General features: G+C 38.7%; 3 protein-coding genes and 1 non-coding gene across 7 annotated transcripts in view; 3 read left to right on the top strand and 1 right to left on the bottom strand.

Moving 5' to 3' along the window:
* Serac1 (serine active site containing 1) overlaps positions 1-498 on the bottom strand; it is an 83,004-nt gene extending 82,506 nt beyond the window's left edge. For 3 of the 4 annotated variants that reach the window (XR_002386858.2, XR_015444009.1, XM_004856828.3), the window contains exon 1: positions 356-497. The gene's annotated coding sequence lies outside the window, so the exon portion shown is untranslated. Of the gene's footprint in view, positions 1-355 lie in introns of all 4 variants that reach the window. The other variant, XM_004856829.3, reaches the window with a different exon arrangement.
* Positions 499-554: 56 nt separating this feature from the next.
* Positions 555-12,397, top strand: Gtf2h5 (general transcription factor IIH subunit 5). Its single transcript, XM_021237980.2, has 3 exons — positions 555-620; positions 1,385-1,457; positions 11,972-12,397. The coding sequence occupies exons 2-3, from the start codon at positions 1,423-1,425 to the stop codon at positions 12,150-12,152; spliced, it is 216 nt and encodes a 71-aa protein (XP_021093639.1). The 5' UTR covers positions 555-620; positions 1,385-1,422; the 3' UTR covers positions 12,153-12,397.
* Positions 573-20,572, top strand: part of LOC106008772 (trace amine-associated receptor 3-like) — an 84,914-nt gene continuing 64,914 nt past the window's right edge. The window contains exons 1-2 of the mRNA XM_087193423.1: positions 573-620; positions 1,385-1,457. The gene's annotated coding sequence lies outside the window, so the exon portion shown is untranslated. The remainder of the gene's footprint in view (positions 621-1,384; positions 1,458-20,572) is intronic.
* On the top strand, positions 12,438-12,626 carry LOC147823353 (U2 spliceosomal RNA). The gene has a single exon (XR_015444014.1). It is a non-coding gene; the product is annotated as a U2 spliceosomal RNA (small nuclear RNA).

Below are 20,572 nucleotides of genomic sequence, written 5' to 3'. Positions count from 1 at the left end.
CCATGGCCAGAAAGAGATGAGAAGCTGTGGTCTAGAAGGCCCAGGTGTGACGGATGAGGCTGTTTCCTCCTCCTCATCTCTTCCTGACTACCCAGCCGGGCTGATGCGCCCGCCGGCAGGTCCTCTGCCCTGGGCCTGGATAACCACCGGAGAAGTGCAGCAAACCAGAGAAAAACCAGGTGCCTGACGAGGGCAGGAGAGAGGCCCTTCCACCCGCGCCAGGTCAGCGGGTCACTCTGGGACCGCGCGCCCACACAGGAGCTCTCCGCTCAGGTCACCTCCCACGCCATTCCCCCGCCGCGCTCAGCAGCGCCGACTCCCTCCTTAGCCCCTCGAGCCCTCCTTCCTTTCCTACCTGCCGGGGCGCGGACTCGGCCTGCCCTCAACCGCTCCCAGGGGACCCCACCAGCAGGGAAGCCCACGCCTCTCCGCGGCTCCCAGCCTGCACCCTCGGGGTGGGCCGCTGGCTGCACGTGACTCCGCCCCTGCACAGCTCGCCCCGCCCGTTCCCCGCCTCTCGTCGATACGTTTCACCTGCAGGAACGGCCTTGACGTGATGACGTAGGTACACAGGCGTATTTTGTCGGCGACGCCGAGGCGATCTGCTTGTGTGGGTGGAGGTGTGTGGTAATCCAGGGAGTGGAGAAAGTGGGGTGCGTGGAAAACGGCGGGGTCAGGAGTAAAGAAGGGCAAGAGAGGAAAAGGGCCAGGGCCTGTTTTCCGGCTGCTGGGTTACAGGGCTGTGTCCCGCGACCTCTCCAGGCCTCTTGGGGCGAGGCTGGGCGGCTTTCCCGCACTAGTGTAGTGTGAACTTCCCATGGGAGGTATTCTGCTCCCAGGTGTGAAGGTAGAAGGTTTAATTTGGGTTACGCTGGGCAGTGACCTTCAGACCCATATTTTTGAGGAGTGCAGTTTAGCGAAGAAACAAAAGATCTGGAACTTGGCTTGTACTTTTTTTTTTTTAAGGCGGGCGCGAGAACTGTAGATAAATATCTTCACTGTGTCTCCTCATCTGTAAAATGAGATGGTTGGAGCATTGTGTAATTCCTGCCTCCCAGGATTTTGCCTTTTATCATTCTGGCTGAGAAAGAAATCCTTTGGAAAAACGGACCACTTTTGCACTTGGTCTGAGCACATTAATAATGTGGAGTTAAGCTTTCATTGCGATTCATTCGTTGGCATTCTTTGGGTTTATTTACAAGTAGTATTTATGCATTCCTAGTAGACCATTTTAGTTTTGTTAAAATATGAAAGTATTACTTTTTCTTAATCCTCCCTTTCATAGACATTCACTTTACATTTTGCCTTATTTCAGAGTAAAACCCAAAAGTGTATTAAAGTTGATGCTTTTGAATTTTGTGTCATTTTTATCCTTTTTTATTAGTGTTCTTGAAGACATCTGCACCTTCTGACTGGGAAAAGATGGTCAACGTTTTGAAAGGAGTGCTTATAGAATGGTTAGTAGTTTTGATATTTCCTGAGTTTTAAATGTACATATTGACTCTTGATTTATATACTTTTCCTAAGCTCATACCTATTTTGTTCTAAGATCTGAATGAAGTCAAGTCTTTAAACTTTGTCAGCTTCAGTTTTCTTGTTTAACTGGTGGGACAGATTTTGTCACTGTTTTGGGGAGTCCCAAATTTCGGCGCCTCTTAAATTGATGTCCTTCCAACATTTTTTTCCTCAATACTGAAAATTCAACCTGTCAGAGTGATAGGCTATATTTCCCAAGGTTTTTTTATTTTTTTGAGACAGGGTCTTGCTAAGCTGCCCAAGCTGGACTCAAACTAGGAGTCCTACTCCATCAGCCTCCCAAATAGCTGAGATTACAGATGTGTGCCATCACACCTGGCTATGTCCAATGAGTTTTGATCAACAAAAGCATATTTGTTAAATTGATCTTCAGCAGAGAAACAGGGCTGTATTCTCAACCCATCAGAGAGTGACTGGAATTTTAGGGCCTGCAAGAATTAAGGAATTTACAGAAATCTTCATTTCATTACAAACTGGTCTTTTAAAAAAGAAAGATAAGGGCCAGGGATTTAGCTCAGTGGTTTCACTGCCTGCTGCTCCAGCGCAAATGCGAGGACCAGAGTTTGATCCCTGGTACCAAAAAACAAAAAAAGATAGGAGGGCTGAGGATTTAGCTCAGTGGTTTCACCACCTGCTGCGCAAGCACAAGGACCTGAGTTTGATCCCTGGTACCAAAAAAAAAATAAAATAAAATAAAAAAGAAAGATAGGAGGCTGAGAGAGAAGGATTGCTAGTTTTAGGTTGCCCAGGCAACTTAGTGAGATCTTGTCTCAAATTTTTATTAAGATGGGTGGGGGGAGGCTAGGCATGCCTCTCAGTGGCCCTAGGTTCAATCCCCAGTACAGTACCTACTAAGAGACAGAGACAGGCCAGTTAGAGGAGGTTTCTTGAACTCCTTTGCGCACTTTTCAAAGGATGAACTTGAAACCATAATGGACAGAGTTCCTCAAAGCAGTCTAATACATAGAGATTAATCTCCACCCAGTTTGAAATCTGAACTAATTGAATCAAATGTTACTTAGACTTCACTTTTAGCCACATCGGTAATTATCTAGGATCCCTGCCCTGTGGACACACTCATTGTATGAAAATACTGCTGTCTTCCTTTCTGTGCCCCTAATATGATCCATTTCATGGCTGACAGTACTGTTTACTGTAATGGCAAGGCTGCAGAAAGAGGAAGCCCAAACCCTAGGATACCTCTGCAAAATTTAAAGTAGTATTGTCCAATAGAAATAGAAATCAAGGGCCAGGGATTTAGCTCAGTGGTTTCGCCACCTGCTGCACAAGCGCAAGGACCAGAGTTCGATCCCCGGTACCAAAAAAAAAAAATCAAGCCACATATGTAGTCTTAAACTTTCCATTGGCCACATTGAAAAGTAAAATGAAACATGAAATGATTTAGCTCAACATACCCAACATACACATACTAATCTTCAAAAAAAAGATTTAATGGGGCCAGGGATTTAGCTCAGTGGTTCCACCGCCTGCCTCACAAGTGCAAGGACCCAAGTTCGATCCCCAGTACCAAAAAAAAAAAAGATTTAATGCATAGTTTACTTTCACAGCACATTGCACAAAGACTAACTCTATTTCAAATGCTCTGCAATGTCATGTGACTAGTAGGTTATCTTGCAGACAGTGCAGATTTAGATTTTGGGCAAAGGAAATCCCAACAAAGGCAATGAAGAAGCAAATAGCCAGTAAGGTAAGAGGGAAGCTAAGGCAGGATATGTTTCAGAGGTGAGTTGGTTGTGCTGATGAGATGTAGAATGAGATAAAGACAGACTAGAGGCCATTCATTATTTAGTTCTGTTTTAGTGGAGTGGTAGGAAGGCTACCAGTTTAGAATACAGTAGTTGCCCCTTAATCCTCATAGATGCCTGAAACTGCAAGTAGTACCTAACCACAAATTTAATGCCTTGTCCATCTTAACTAAGCATTTATCATGTTCTGTGGCCATAACTTTTGCAATTTCAGATATGACAGCAAAAGTAACACAAATGTTTTTTCTTACTATGGGTCTTAGCAACTTCAGCATATGAATTTTTTATCTTATTATGTCAAGAATTTTCATATAAAGGGAACAAGGAGACAACCATTAAAAAAGAAAACACCTGGTTAACACAAGATTATTTACGTTTAAAGATTAAGACTTGGCACTTCATATCATGACAATTGAAACTGGTGTAATTTGGGAAATTTGGCTATAATGTCCCTAATCCTGATTTCTCTGCAGGTCAGATAAACTTAGTTTCAGTTTAGTGACTTGGAACTTTAGCATGAGTGATTCCATTTTTAATTTTAGCCTGGTCTGTACAGGCGCTTAGTCCAAAATGATGGCCTCCTGCAATTTTTACTTAACAGAGCTCACAATAAAGCAAATAAGCCAGATTGTTATGGTGGCCATTTAGGCTTAGCTTCAGTGAACTGAAAAATCAAGGCACTTGAATGTAATAAAATCCTTTCATCTCAAGACTTATCAGATACCAAAATCTGAGGCTGAGGGACTAGGGGCCCAATAGTAGAAACAGTGAACACGTGAGGCCGCTGGTTCAATCTTTGATATTTAAAAAGAAGGCTAAATCAGAACTTTATAAATTTATAATTTTATATCAAAACAAGGTTAGTGAAAACTTCTCTTTGGGGATTCGACATCAACTGCCAGGCTCAAACCCAGCATTTTCCCACGTCTAGCCAACCACAGCAGTTACTGAAGCAAGCACCATATGCCCATCATGCCTCTGAGTACAATTCCCGGTGCTAAAGCAGACCCCTGTTGTGCAGTTACCAGAGTTGGTTTGGCAAGTACTCCAGTAGAGATCTCTTATAGAGGTACAAATTCCAACTAGTTTATAGCACAGTAGCAAAGAATACGGAAAGTACGTATTAATCTAGCCTGATCCTTCTACAACTATTTTGTATCTAAGAAGCAAATAAGAACTAAGGTAAAACCAGTCTTAACTATTGTGTCCTTCCTTTCCCCTTCCTTAACTCCTCCCTCCCACCCCTACTGAGGATTGGACCAAGGGTCTTAACACTGAACTCTGTCCTCAGCCCTTTGTAAAATTTTTTATTTTGAGACAAATTCTTGCTAAATCCCTAAATTGCTCAGGCTGGGCTTGGATTTGTAATCCTCCTGGGTCAGCCTCCCAGAGTGCTGGGATTACAGGTGGGCACCACCACATCCAGTTATTGTTCTCTTTTACAGTATTTTATGTCTTGTCCACCTTTGCTTCTTAGGAGGGCTATGTTCATTGATGCTTCCATGCATCCAAAACAGTGCCAGATCAGATACAGACACATTCACACACACTGCTTTGTAAGCAGTTCTTTACTGAATGAATTTTAATAGAATCGAATACTAGGTTACTACTGCTTCATTAGAGCTCTTCTAGCCCCACAGTGAGAATTAAGAATGGATAAGAGTGTTAAAGAAAATTTACCAGAGGCCATTTTTAAAATCAAGCTCCTGTACTAGGCCCTGGCAGACCAACCTAAAAACTATATGGAGTTAAGTAGTTGATTTAAAGGCAAGTTAAAGAAAAGCATTAAGTAATTTGGAATGAAAGTCTTGTAAGAGATGATTAAAATAGCAGGAATAATATACAAATTGCAAAAAATTTGAAAGCACTGATGTGATGATTCAGCACAGATTTGAGTCATTTAGGTTTTCATTGAAATGATGTAAATTAATTCCATTTAAAAAATTTCTGTAGATGTTAAACTTCAAAAGCATTTAACCTTTGCTGCCTTTAATACTTTTTGATAGGTTGTTATTCAGAGTAAATTGGCATCACCTGTGCATGCACTTGAGCTCAAACAATAAGATAATATATCACATTTAAATATCAATTTTATAATATCTTGTTTGTCTTTATTACTGTTACATTTGGAGCTAAAGTTTAATTTTACAAGACAGTGATTCATCCTATTGTGTAAGTGTCTTTCCAAGAAAGTGTGATTTTTATAGGCTGCATTGAGGATCTTGGTGGGGCCTGAGATCATCAAGGACTAGTGTCACCACTTAAGTCCTCTCGTCCTTGTTCACTGGGAAAAGAGGTAACAGCTTGGTTATAGAGCACTAAGCTGAGGAGTTTTGTCTCTAGTCCTCAAGCCCTCATATCTGACTATTCCTAAAAATTGCTGTTTTATTCCCTACCCTAACCCCACCTCCTTATTTACATATAGCCAAGGAAAAGTTTTTGAAGAATCTGAGTAATAATGAAACTGGTTTCCTCCTAACGACCCCCTCATTATCCTTTCTGTAATATAATCTGAAAATACCTTATTAAATTGATTGCATAAACCCGTTTCCTTCTAGAATTCCCCTTTAAGCTTTTTGTAATTAATAAATTGTTTGCCTCATTGAGATTTCTCAATGTATAGTTTATTGCTTTACAAAAATTTATTTTTTATTCAGTGTAATTGCTAAAATGAGGGAATTGCTGAAAATGTGAAATTTAATATATTTTGTATCTGCTTAAATCTGTCTTTAAGATCCCATCCATCACCAGCTCGGTTTTGAGATCCTTTTTGTCATTATGCACTTTATGCCTACTTTTCCTGTTTGTCAGTTCCCCTAAAAAGCCACAGAATCCGAAACTATCCCTCATCCTTTGGGCTCTCATTATCTTATGTCTCAGTTCATCCACTTTTAATATTTATCTCCTACCTCCCTCCACAAAGTCCTTTTCACCCTGCCTTCAGAACACAGTAAGATAACAGCAGCAGAACCCTGTACCTTCAGCTTCTTCTCTGAACATTCCCTTTTCCTTCCACAATGCATATCTTGCTCCTAATTGCCACTTTAAGAAATTCTCCCTCCCTCTCCCACACAAAGCCCCTGTTATAAATCTCAGCTCGTCAGACTATAGCACCCACCAACCCTCTTTATAATTGTCTACAAACATTGAATCTTTGTAGACATTTTTCTTTAAAGATTACCTGTTTAGTAGCTCTCCTCTCAAATCCTTAGTGATTTTAGTGTCTATGTGGACAGTCTTTCAATACCCCATCCTTTCCAGTCCCTGAGTGCCAATGAGCTGTCCTACACTATGTCCAGCTACTTATTCACATAATCATACCTAGGCCAGTCCTTTCCAAAACTACCAGTATCTCATTTTCAGACTTCTGACTCTGACCACTACCTTCTCTTTCCAAGTCAGTTCCCTGTAGTACCCTTTCTCTATTATTTCTTCAACCCACCAGACCTGCAACCTCCTGATCCTCCCACCTTTTCTAGTCCCCACCTCTTTGCATCTCTACTCTTTTCTGCTTGTAGCGAAATTTTTCAAAAGACATTTTTCTGTTCACTTTCTGTAACTGCTCTCCAATTCTGAGACTCGCTTTAGGCAAGCTTTCTCTCTCACAACTCACCCAAATTACTGTGATCACGGTCAGTAACTTTCTGAATCCAGTGGTCATTTTTGGTCCTCTTCCTATTAGCAACATATGACACAATTCATCACCCCCTCCTTTTTTTTTTTTTTTTTTGCTTAAATTCTTTTATTGGTACATTTTAGGTAGACAATACATTTACATTTATCATTGGGTGCTTATACCTGTACATGATGTATCTTGGTTCTTATTTTTTCCCCATTACCTGTGTGCCCTTCACCCCCTCCACCCTTCCCTATTTACATATACTTTGTTTCCATTTTTTTCTTTTCTTATAATTTTTCCTTTCCCTTCTTTCCTTTCCCCTTCCCCTCCCACTTCCCCTAGCCCTTTGGGCCTTTTCTTCCAATTTCAGATTCTCAATTATTTGTTTTAATCGTTTTAATCCTTATTTACACTTTCAGTTTCTCACACTAGAGAAACTTCGGTGTTTACACATGTGTGTCCTATTTATTTCACTTTAGAGTATGGCCTCAATATCCATCCATTTAGCTATAAATGTCTCAAGTTTCTCATTCTTTATGGCTGAGTAGTACTCCATTTTATAAAAAGTCCACATCTTTATCCAGTTTCCAGTTGATGGGCACTTGGGCTATTTCCAAGCTTTAGCTATTACAAACTATGCCACTATAAACATGGGTGCACATATATCGCTGTGGTATGATTCTTTTAATTCTTTTGGGAAGATACCCAGCAGGGGAATAGCTGGGTAAAATGGGACCTCTGGTCCTAGTTCTTTGAGGTATCTCCATAGTGATTTCCACAGTGGTTGCACCAGTCTGCACTCCCACCAACAATGGAGAAGGGTTCCTTTCTCCCCACACCCCAGCCAGCGTTTGTTATTGGTTGATTTCTTAATAGCAGCCATTTTTTCTGAATGGCTGAGGTGGAATCTCAGCATTGTTTTCATTTGCATCTCTCAAATGATCAGTGATGTTGAACATTTTTTCATATGTTTATTTGCTGCTTTTACTTCTTTGAGAAATGTCTATTTATTTCACATGCCCATTTTTGAACTGGGTCTTTGAATTTGGGGGATCGGATTTTTTTCAGTTCTTTATATAGTCTAGATAGTAGCCCTTGGTCTGAGGTACAGGTGCTAAAATTTTTTTCCCACATTGTAGGTTGTCTCTTAGCTCTGTTGGTTTCTCTTGCAGTGCAGAGGCTTTTTAATAAGAAGAGATCCTAGTTGTTGATTCTTTGTGCTAGTTCCTGTGCTACTGAGGTTTTGTTCGTAAAGTCTTTTCCTAGCCAATGTCTTCAAGAGTTCTACCTGACTTCCAGCAAATTTAGTGTTTCTGTTTTAATATTTAGATCTTTAATATACTTCAATCTTAGTTTAGTGCATGATGATAGATATGGGCCTAGTTTTAATCTTTGGCAGGTTCAAATCCAGTTTTTCCAACACCATTTATTAAATAGGCTATCTTTCCTCCAATGAGGGTGGTTGGCTCCTTTGTCAAAGATGAGGTGGCTGAGTATGTCTGGAGTTGTTTCTGCATCTTCTATTCTATTCCACTGATCCTCAGGTCTGTTTCTTTGCCAGTACCATGCTGTTTTTTTATCACAGTAGCTTTGTCGTATAGTTTCAAGTTGGGGATTGTGATACCCCTGCCATGTCTCTGTTGGATCACTCCCTCTTTCTGAACACCCTTTGTTCACTGAGCTCCAGAACTCTTGAGATTTTCTTTATCTCAATGGTCATTTCTTCGTAACTTTCTTTGCTGTGTCCTCCTTTTTCTTTCTGATCTTTTGATACTGGAGTGTCTAGGGATTGGTCCCTGGGCTCTTTTCTGTAGCGATATTCACTCTCTTGCTGGCTTTGAATACTATTATATGCTGATGATTGAACTTTATTCTCACCACTGAATTCTAGAATTGTATATCCAGCTTCTCAGCTTCTTTACTTGGGTGCAGTAGAGGTGTCAGATGTAACCTGCCTAAAAATCAAACTTTTTTTTTTTTTTTTTCCAGTGCCAGGGATCAAACTCAGGACCTTAGCTTGCAAGGCAGGCACATTACCACTGGGCTAAATCCCCGGCCCAAAAAAGTCAAACTCTTGATCTCACATGCAAACATTTTCTGCCTGCATTCCTTCTCCTCTTGATAAAACACAACTCCATCATTCCATTTGCCAAAACCAAAATTCTCTTGAGTTTCCTTAATTCCTCTCCAAAAGATTGTGATAGTCTGCAAATTATGTTAGCTTTTTGTTTTTTTATAATAAAAAAGTATTGTATATTTTAATTTTATTACTTACAGTGTGCCACATATACTTTATGACAGTTAAAATTGATAATAAACTCATGTATATCATTTTCCTACAGTTTCTTTTCAGCAAACTGTTTTTTAAATATTTCTAGCACACTGCTGCTCACCCCTCTATTGTCGTGTATTTCCTTCCATGTAAATGGAGTCACTTTGTAACCTAGATTTACACAAAATTTCTTTTTTTTTTTTCCCATTAAGTTTATTGGTACATTTTTGGTATAAAATACAGTTACATTCATCATTGGGATCGTGTACCATTACATGAGTCTCTTGGTTCTTTTTTTTTTTTCGCCTTCCCTTGCCCTCCCTTCACCCCCTCCACCCTTCCCTATTTGCAAAGACCTTGTTTCCATTTTTTTTCCTCTTATATTTTTTCCTTTCCCTTTTTTTCCCTTCCCCTACCCCTCACAATTCCCCTGCTCTTTTAGACCTTTTCTTCCTGTTACACAATATCAATTATACATTTTTAAAATTACAATATTAAGATCTAGGAGACATTACCACAGATTTTACAGAATTTAAAAGGATATAGAAAGCATATTTCAAAAATCTGTTTTGAAATAAATTTGACAACTTCTAAGAAGTACCTTGGAAGACAAATTAATGAAACTAACTCTGGAGGAAATATAAAATTTGAATAGCACCTATTAAAGAAAGTATATTCCTAGCTTGAAAACCTACCTATATGACAACAGCAGGCTCATAAACATTTTAACTGATAAATATCAAACAATTAAAGCAGAAAAAAGAAGGAACACTTCTCCCCTCATTTTAGGAACTCAACATTGTGCTAATCCTAAAACTGGATAAAGATAATAGGAGAAAAAGTATGAACATAGATAGAAATTTGTTTAACAAAACAAACTATTGGATGTCAGATCTGGCAGGATGTAGAAAGTGGTTTTGTAATAGGGATGGCAGTGTTGGTTCAGCATTGGAAGATCCACCCCAAAAGTCATCATTTAAACAGAGGAAAGGAAAAAGCCATATGATCCTGTCACTAGTTGGAGAAAAAGTATTGGTCTAAATTCTACAGCAGTTCATGGTAAAAGCTATCAGGAGACTAGAAGTAGAACAGAAACTTCTCAACAGATTAAAGACATGTACTCCATACTGCCAGCGAGAACGCCTTAAAGAGTAAGCATATCTGCCCTTGTTCCCCACCTTAAGGAGAAAGCATTGTATCTTCTCCATTTATATAAGGCATTCTCCCTGAAAGTATGGAGTATATGATAGCTTTTTGTTGGGCTGAGGATTTAGCTCAGTGGTTCTGCCACCTGCCTTAAAATTGGAAGGTCCCAAGTTCGATCCCCAGTACCAAAAAAAAAAAAGATTCTCTAATGTTAGCTTTTTGTAAACATGTATCTAGAATTTAGTCACATTTCATCTCCACTAATACTACAAGTCCAAATCATTATTTTCTCTATTTTGGATTACCACAGTCACTTAATTGGTTTCCCTGTTTCTACCCTTGCTTCTTGGTTGCTCTCACCAGTGTAATCCTTAAAATTAGTTCACCGAGTAAAAGCTAAAATCACCTCCAAGGCCCTTACTCTTCTAATGTTTGAAATAAATCCTTTGATAGCTTCATTTAATACCTGTATTTGCACTTGAAGAGATAAAGTACTGTTTTCAATAACTTTAGCCTGTTTTAGATTAAATTGTTACCTTTGCTGTTGATTTTGACATTCCTCATGACATGAAAAGATTGTTGTATAAAATTACATTTTTGTAAGAATTACAAAAATCTATATGCAACTTGCTATTTTTATAGTCATGTTTTGCAAAACATGTTTTTTAGATTAGATTTTAAAAGTATCTTTCATCATGATTTAAGATACTTATATGAGTCACATTCTTAAGCTGGGCCTAGTGGTGCACGCCTTAATCCCAGCACTCAGGAGGCTGAGGCGAGAGGATCACAGAGAATTCAAGGCCAGCCTGGACGTAGGGAAATCCTTTCTCAAAAAACAAAAACAAAAGCAAAAAGTCACATTCTTGTAAATCTATAATGCCCACCAAGAAATTGTATTCCTCTTTCCTTTGACTAAACTATTCATTGCACACTAAAAATCACAAGTACGAAAATTGAATTTGGATCTCCTTTGAATTTAATATTCTGAAAGCATTTTATTAAGATTTCCTTTAACACAGTCCTACCAGCTTGAACCATTGGTAATAGCAATCTAATGGATCTTTTTACTAATAGAATTAATAAAGAGCCATCCAGTGGGACAATCATCTATGTACCTCCTGTGGTTCAAGCCACCCACAGCTAGCCCCACCCAAAAATCAACATGTTAAAGATTACAAATAATTCAGACTAATGGGGCTCTGAATTTTAAAAGGGAAAGAATACCTCATGCAAACCAAACACTGTCCTTGGTATTTAGCTCCTTTAATTTTCATAGCAATTTTTTATATAAGGAAATTTATTTTTAAATTAGTTAAGAGTGCTGTGATTTAGGCCCTATTAAGTGCAAATCTTTTAATTTTTTTTTAGTTTTTCACTTGGTAGTGACAAATTATTTTTTAGAAATCTTATCATTGCACTCTTTCTCCTAAACTTGTATTCCCAATCTTAAAATGAAGTCGTATCTATAAATCATTACCACTTGAAGCAGAGAGGAAATGATGAATTGAGAAATAGTTCAAAACTTTACAAACTATCCTAAAAATTGTATATACTCAAACATAATTGCCTAAGTCTTTGTTGTGTGGTTTAACCACAAGATGTCTTGTAATTGTGTGTTTAACTCTACAGTGATCCTGCCATGAAACAGTTTCTTCTGTACTTGGATGAATCCAATGCCCTAGGGAAAAAGTTCATCATTCAAGATATTGATGACACTCATGTCTTCGTAATAGCAGAGTTGGTTAATGTCCTCCAGGAGCGAGTAGGTGAATTAATGGACCAAAATGCTTTTTCTCTTACCCAGAAGTGAAAATACTAGATATTGGACCCTGAGAAATTATAAGAAACACATGAAAAACTCTATTCAGTATCTTAATTTGACTGTTGAGTATTTCGAGGATTCCTTAGGAGCATTGTGGGAAAGACTATTGGATTATTTGTTTAGACAAAGCCCCTGAAGCAATTTTGTTGTTGTTTTTTTTTTAAAAAAAGCTTTAATGATTGGCTGTAATTTGGCTTTTATTATCTTTTATGAAAATATAAATGTTTCTCTTACCTTTTTGTGTGTATGTGTGTGTTACTGGAAATTGTACCTATTGCTTCTCAGCCTTTTGGCTAAGATCAAGTGTGGAAATTGTACCAAGGGCCTTGTGCATTCTAGGCAAGCACTCTACCACTGAGGTACATCTCCAGCCCTTTATTACCTTGTTATTTAATTTTATTTTTATTACCTTTTTAGTACATTAGAAATATAATGAGTGCCAGGTGTGGTGGCACATGCCTATAACGCCAGCATGTGAGAGGTAAAGGCAGGAGGATCGCCGTGAGTTTGACACCAGCTTGGGCTACATAGTCCAAGGCCAGCCTGAACTACATAGCAAAACCATGTCTCAAAAAGCCAGAAATAAAAAAAGGATATAATAAAGTGTGCCTTTAAATTAACAGAGTAACCTAGATACTTATTTTTTTTGTTCCTATTAATGATTGTGAGGTTTTTAAGGTATGGATATCATTTTATTTCAAATAGAAATTTCACTGTTTGACTGTTTATGCTAGGGTGGAAACTTTGGTAATATTTATGTCTCACAAATAATACATGTGCTCTAGCCAGCTCTGTTGGTGAAGAAGATATGACATAAACTACAGTTTTCATTTCCCTGAAAAAAAAAATTTTTTTAAGTGCAGAGAAAAGCAACTAAATGGGAGTGGCAGATGCTGCTTTGCCTCTTCAGTTTTTCCTTTTTCAAACTTTGTTGGTTGCATTTTTCCTGTAAAGGCAAGTGTTCTTTTATTTATTAAGAAATCAGAGCAAAATGGGATAGTGGCCGACATATATATGTGTAGCTAATTGCAGAAAAAAATGCCCACAATCATAGTGGTTATCTTTGAGAGCAGGGTTGCAAAACTTGGATGGTTATTTCATAAATTCCTCTATCTTAAGATCTTAAGCTCTGAATACATGTTTGTATGTTAGAATGTACATATTATAGTGGTTAAAACATATAGGAAATGCAGTCAGGATCTACATTAATAAAAATAAATGTAGCTGGGTGTGTTGGCACATGCCTGTAATCCCAGCACTCAGGAGGCTGAGGCAGGAGGATGGCCATGAGTTTGAGGCAAAGAAGGAAATAGGGCCAGGGATTTAGCTCAGTGGTTTCGCTGCCTACTTTGCCAAGCTCAAGGACCCAAGTTCTATCCCCAGTACCAAAAAAAAAAAAAGGAAATGTTACATTCTCATCCATATGCTCTAAATCTAGCCTCACCAGATGATCTTTTCTCATGTCATTTGGCACCTGATTGACTTAGTTACTTTCTCCTTGCTGAAACAAAATACCCAGCACCTACAGCTTAAAGGAGGAAAGGTTTATTTCGGCTTACAGTTTGTAGAGGTTTCAGTTCATAGTTGGCTGACTTCAAGGCAGAGGGGCATGGCAGAGGAGAAACAATTCATGGTGTGTTGGGAAGCAGCAAGAGCCTTCTTTCCCTTTTTACTCCATCCAGGCTACAAGCCTGTTGATTAGTGCCACCCACACCTAGAACTATGGTAAACCAACTAATGGACTAATTTAGTATCACACACCTATGATCCAGCCACCTCCCAAAGCCCCACCTATGAGCATATGAGGTTTTGGAGGGACATCTAGATATAAGCCACAACACTGATTAAGTGTTCTCAGAATAATGGTATTAGAAGCATAGAGTAAAATACAGGGTATTACAAGAGAATTACATAAAAAGTTCCTTTTCCAAAAAAATTTTTTTTGAGACAAGGTCTTGCTATGTAGTTCAGACTGGCCTTGAATTCACTACTCTAGGCTAGCCTCAAACTCGGTGATCTTCCTAACAGCCTCTCAAATGCTGGGATTACAGACTTGTGCCACCACACCCAGCTTCAATAATTGAAAAACTACAGTTACTTTGTTCTATATGAGAACCCCTGTTTAAGAAAAGTATGGATAGAAGCAGTCAGCCTTATGGGAAGCAGTATATTAGGTTAAAATATATTGCACACAATTCTATGATTGGTTGGAGGCAAATACTAACACATAGGGACTCTGCTTCCCTTCCTGAAGATAGTGCTATTGTGATAGGTTGCTGATGGAAAATTTCCAACAAAAAAAACCCTTTGATATGTGAAAATCATGTCGAACCTAGTTTACCTGCTTGCTTTTGGTAGGCACAATCAAAGCATCTTTGTGCTGTTTTAATTCACTTAGACATGCATTACTGAATCTGAAAATTTCCACGGGTAGGTGAATTTATCATGATTCCCACACATATATCTCCATTTTGATTCCCACATAGTAATAACAGTCTTCATGAGTTACTAGTACATTTGTTACTAAAGCTTGTTAAACAGAAGATATATTTCTTCAGAACTTGCAGCTGTAATGAAGTCTTACTGAATCTTAGTCATGGTTAAATCCATTTTTAATACACCTGGAGCATTTGTCACCTACAACCTTTATATTAAACATGAAACTTAGGGAAAACTTTTCTTAGAATCTAAGGGTTAATAAGGTATGGAGAAAACTTGAACAGGGACTGTAAAAAGTATTGAGTGAAGGAAATCTATTTCATTAGCTATTACATTTTAAAAGTTGTGGGCAGTCACATGTTAAATATCCTTCAGACCCTGTTAAGGATCAAACTGTGACACCTTTAGCCACTTAGCTCTGGCACTTAAAATCTGATTGGCATGGTTTCAATTGGCACACTCTAAATGTCCAGAATAAGAGATGCTGGTAACTTGGCACTGGAGAACTTTACTACTGTCTTCTCATTTTTAACAAAGTCCTAAATATTATGGAAAAATAGAATTAACTTAAATTGTCTTAACTGCATAAAATTATATTTGGCCTGGTGTGGTGGTGTACCCTTATAATCCCAGCACTCAGAGGGCGAAGCAGGAGGATCACAAGTAAAAGCCCACCCTGGGCAACTTAGTGACTTAGAAAGACCCTGTCTCAAAAAAGGGGGGATACTGAGGATGTAACTCAATGCAATGATCCTGGGTTCAATCCCTAGCCATGCCCCCCCACCTCTGCCAAAAAAATCATATTTTGTGAAAATTAGACTTTTTGATGAGGATTTCAGTATGTGTGTAAGAGGTTACTGGGGATTAAATACAGGGCTTATGCACTAGCTACACCCCCAGCCTTTTTATTTTGAGACAGGATCTTGCTAAATTGCCCAGGGTGGGCTTAAATTTATGATCCTCCTGTATCAGTTTTACAGAGTGCTGGGATTATAAGCATGTGCCACCTCACATCAGCTTGTTTTTTAAAATATAGTACCTGTAACAGATTTTTAAAAAAACTTCTCAATTCCTTGAACCTCAATTTCCTTGTGAAATTTAATGTGATTATCTTAAAATTCTGAGGATCCTGAATATGCGCAACAGTTGATATAAACATGTATATTGAGAAATCAATTTTGGTGAACAGTAACTGAACATTAGTACCATACAGTATAAACTTGCAGCCTCCCAGAGAGCTGGGATTACAGGCATGCACTACCATGCCTGGCTGGCTGCATCTTTTTTTTTTTTTTTTTTAAATGAGCAATACACATTCATTGTTAGGTGGATTGGAAAAGAGAAACAAAAAGAGGAAATAAACTCATCCCTAATTCCACCACTCAGGAGTTCTACAGTTTTGATTTTGGTGACAATCTTCAAACCTTTTTCTAAGAATATTAAAAACAGTTGTACTCTATCACAGTGAGATCACACCACTTTGACACTTGCTTTTTTCACTTGATTTTTTATAATCTTTTAAAATTGAAAAACATGGAGTGGAATTTCTATTTCAGAGGAAATATTTTTCTTCCAGTTTCTTGAATATATTAGAAAATAGAGGAGCTTTTAAAAATACACCTACCCTCAGCCCCCATTTACTCAAATTTAATTGTTCTGGGATGGGACCAAAGAATTAACGTTTGTTAAAGGCTTCCCTGATGCTTCTAAGGTGCAGTCAGCGGAGAGCCCTTGGCCCAGTGAATGAAACAAAACTTTGGGTAGCAAGTTTTGTTTAGGAATAGTGTTTGGTTTTGGGTAGGTTAATCTACAAGCGCATCTGTTTCCTTTTACTGCTAGAGATATTGAGCTTACCCAGCAAGGAATCAGCCTTTAATAAGTCCACTAATTAGATAACTGATTCCCCAAGTAGTTACAGGATCTTATTGACAGAAATTATATAGCTTGGTATGGATCCTTTGGTTAGATTGATGAAAGTAATTGCAGCACTTTTAATTGGATCTGATTTTTTTTAAACAAAATCAGTTTATAAGATGTTTTGGTTTTGGGGGTTTTCTTTTGTTTTGTTTTGGCTTGGTTTTTTGTTTTGGTTTTTTTTTTCTGTACCGGGGATCAAACTCGGGACCTTACACTTGCAAGGCAGGCAGTGGAACCACTGAGCTAAATCCCCAGCCCCTGGCTTGGTTTTTTGACCTACTGGAATTGAACCCAGGGCCCCACACATGCTAGATGATTATATTTTACTTTGAGACAGGGTCTTACTAAATTGCCCAAGCTGATGTTGGACTTGCAGTCTTCCTGTCTTAGCCTCCCAAGTAGCTGGGATTGCAGGTGTACATACCTCACTCATCTGGCTAGTCATTTATTTATTTTTTGTTTACTATTCATAATTTCTTTAGTGAAACAAACTGTTAAGTCATGTCAATATATCATTTCTCAAGCAGGCTTTCTGAGGAAGTTGTCTAATATTCAGCACCAACTTGGGTTTTACATTGTTTTATTTATGATACCGGGGGATTGAACCCAGGACCTTCACACTGAGCTATATTCCCAATTCTGCCACCCCCCTTAAATTTTGAGAGTCTCGACAAATTGCCCAGGCTGTGCTCAAAATTGCAGTCCTGCCTCAGCCTCCCTCAGTGCTGGGATTATAGGCATGTGTTACCTCACCCAGCTTCAAGTAGTTTTTGCGGCTATCATATTCATTCCTCTGTCTCCCAAAAACCCTCAGTGGCATTTGCACTTACACAAGGTCTTCGGATGTATATAATTTATACTTTGTTGAAGTAAGGAAGCATGATACTTTCATATTCAGAAAAGCAGGGAAGATGTATAAACCAACCTAATGTGGTATAGTATCCTGTTAGAAAAAGTACTTAAACTCAAAGAACAGTGCTCACTTCAGCAGCACATATACTAAATATATTAAACTCAAGGAACAAAATTAAGCTTATATGTAATCCATTTTTTATCAATCCTAAATCAGGCTGGAGGATATAGCTCAATGGTAGAATGAATGCTAAGTATGCAAGAGGACCTGGGTTCAATCCTCAAAACTAAATAAAATAGAAACCATCATAACTTAGGGACCATGTATATTGGAAATTATAAAGTGAACCTTAAGAGAATGACAGCTAGAAAGGAACTTTACTCAATGATAATTAGCAGATACAGCCAAAATATTAATCCACACAGCAGGCTAAACAAGCATAGGATTCTCAGTCTGATGATGTAAACAGTTCACATTTTCTAAATTGTATCCATAGGAGAGATTAATACAGAATATAATATAAGCAAGAAGTAATGTGAATCCCAGGCGAGTGGTGCACTCCTATAATCCTAGCACTCTGGGAGGCCAAGGTAGAAAGATTACAAACACATTTTTTTAAATGTTAATTCCAACAGCTTTTTTTTTTTGGTACCTGGGATCAAACTCAGGACCTTGTGCTTGCGAGGCAGGCACGGCACCACTGAGCTAAATCTCTGGCCTCCAACAGCTGATCTTGAGAGGCACACTTTACCAAATAACAAAGCCCTATATAAGAGCTTCCAAATAAATGCACAAGAAATTAGCCAGTTGAGGTTATTTTAAAATTACTCTGTCTCAGGGGCTGGCAGATTGGGTCTTCTCTCTATTACAGTCACCAGGAATCCTCAGAACTCCTGAATCCAAGCTCTAGGGCCTCAAGGTAATGAACAGAATGCTCCTCTCATTCCCCTTTATACCTTACTCCTAGAGCCAGGAGCTTCAGAATCAACTTGGTAGAGGTTTCATATTCCCTGGAAAGCCCAAATTTGGTCACCTAGTGTTTTAGGCCATCCCCACAGAAGTCCATAATCCACTGGGAGAACCAGTGACCTGCATGAAGTAACCTTTTCTTGTAGTATCCAAGTGTCTTTGAGGAGCCCCTGTATTTTTTTAACCATAGCTATAGGGATCTGGAAGTCCCTAGAGTCTTCATAATCCAAGGGATGTCCCAGACCAGAAGCATTGGCCTCAAGGTGGGAGCCCATTCCCAAATTAATCAAACTCTGCATTTTAGTGAGTTTCCCAGATGAGTTTTACATGCATTTAAGTTGGAGAAGAACTGCCATTAGGGAGCCATCATGGGACAAGGGGAGAGATTTGAAAGCTGACACAGAGCCTTTCCATCAAGATGATTCCAAAAGAAGAAGGAAGGTCCTGCCCTTCCTAAAGTTGAAGTCAAAGCACAGACTCCTAAGACCAAGGAACTAGTGCTAAAAGGTATCTTCACCCACACGCACACATTCACAAAAGTCTGTGAAATTGCTTTCCAAAATGATGATATCAGCTGAAAATGCCACCAGCAATGTATAAGCATGCTGGAATCACAGTATATTGATCAGAATGTCTTTATTTTATTATTCAGTACACAATAGTAAAAAGATAACTATACTAGGGGATGCTAAGATGAAAAAAATCTTGCCACTACAGAGCTCAGATTCCAGTATAGGAAAGATATAATGTAATGAATACATAATATAAAGACAGGTTGAGCATGCCTGATCTGAAAACCCAAAATCCAAAATGCTCCAAAATTTGAAACTTACTAAGAACTGACATGATGTTGCAAATTGAAAATTCTTTTTTTGTTTTTTTCCGTGTTGGGGATTGAACCCAAGTCCTCATCTATTCTAGGCAAATGCTCTAGCACTGAGCCACATCCCCAGCCCACTCAGCTGTCAAGTGACAGGTCTCAGGTGTACTAAAAATACTGTCTAGGGGCCGGGGATTTAGCTCAGTGGTTTCGCCGCCTGCTGTGCAAGCGCAAGGACTCAAGTTTGATCCCCAGTACCAAAAAACAAAACAAAACAAAATATTGTCTAAACTTACTTTCAGGTCATATGTCTTCCATATATATGAAACATAACTAAATTTCGAGTTTAGATTTGGTCTCCAGGATATGTTATGTGTATGCAAACATTCTAAAATGAAAAAAATCTAAGGCTAGGAATGGGGCACATGCCTGTGATCCCAGCACTGAAGAGGCTGAGGCTGGAGAATTGCTGTGAGTTTGAGGCCAGCCTGAACCACAAAGTGAAACCTTGTCTCAAAAGAAAAAAAAATCTGAAATCCAAAAGCACTTATGGTTCCAAGCATTTCAGATAAGAGATACTCAACCTATACTTATAAAATGGTATGTGGGACAAGCAGGATCATCTAATTCTGCCTGAAACTTCAGAGCAGAGGTAACATTCATACTGAAATTTATAGAATGACTAGCTTTCCAGGCAACAGGACAAGAAACAAATTTAAAGCAAAAACAACATGATAAAACACTGGAAGTATGCAGGGTACCTACCAACCCAAGAACTACAAACTGATTAGCAAAGATTGAGAACAACTAAGGATTTGTTTGGAAGAGTGTCAGGTGTGGAGATCACATAGAACCAAACATTGTTTGTTTGTTTGTTTGTATTTATTAATACTGGGGATTGAACTCAAAACCTTCACAGTGAGCTACATCCCAAGGCCTTTCAATTTTTTAAATTGTGAGATAAAGTCTCACTAAGCTGCTAAACTGCCCAGGCTGGGTTTGAACTTGGATCCTCCTGCCTCGGGCTTTCTAAATCCCAGAATTAGTAGGTGTACAGTTGTACACACCTTGGAACCTTGTATTTCTGAATATGTCTGAATTTCATCCGATAGACAATGGGAAGCCACAAACAATAATTTAAGAAAATACTGAGTGATCTGCTTTCTTTTCTGGTGTAGATTTTGATTAGATTTGTTTCTGGTTTCTGTTTGGAAAGGTTAAAGAAGCCAGTGGCAGGAATGAGGCTGAATGGAGTGGGAGTAGACCGGAAGCAGAAAATCTGGGTCAATCATGGTCTCGGGTTTAAAAAAAAAAAAGGCGGTCTCAACTATTGAGTTTGAAACAGAGATAGAAAAAAGTAAACCAAAGATGTCTAGGAGGTTGGATTGGTTACTCTGTCTGGGAGGGGAG

The sequence above is a fragment of the Heterocephalus glaber genome, unplaced genomic scaffold (assembly GCF_053883595.1).
Source record: "Heterocephalus glaber isolate CG9 unplaced genomic scaffold, H.glaber_assembly_v1.0 deba00001592, whole genome shotgun sequence".
In the NCBI taxonomy this organism is placed as follows: Eukaryota; Metazoa; Chordata; class Mammalia; order Rodentia; family Bathyergidae; genus Heterocephalus; species Heterocephalus glaber.
This window is presented reverse-complemented; position numbering and strand designations above follow the sequence as displayed.

Bases quoted from the DNA above. Each gene is read 5' to 3' on its own strand.
- Gtf2h5 (XM_021237980.2), top strand. From the start codon at position 1,423: ATGGTCAACGTTTTGAAAGGAGTGCTTATAGAATG. The intron at 1,458-11,971 runs GTTAGTAGTTTT...TTAACTCTACAG, and splicing joins AAAGGAGTGCTTATAGAATG to TGATCCTGCCATGAAACAGT.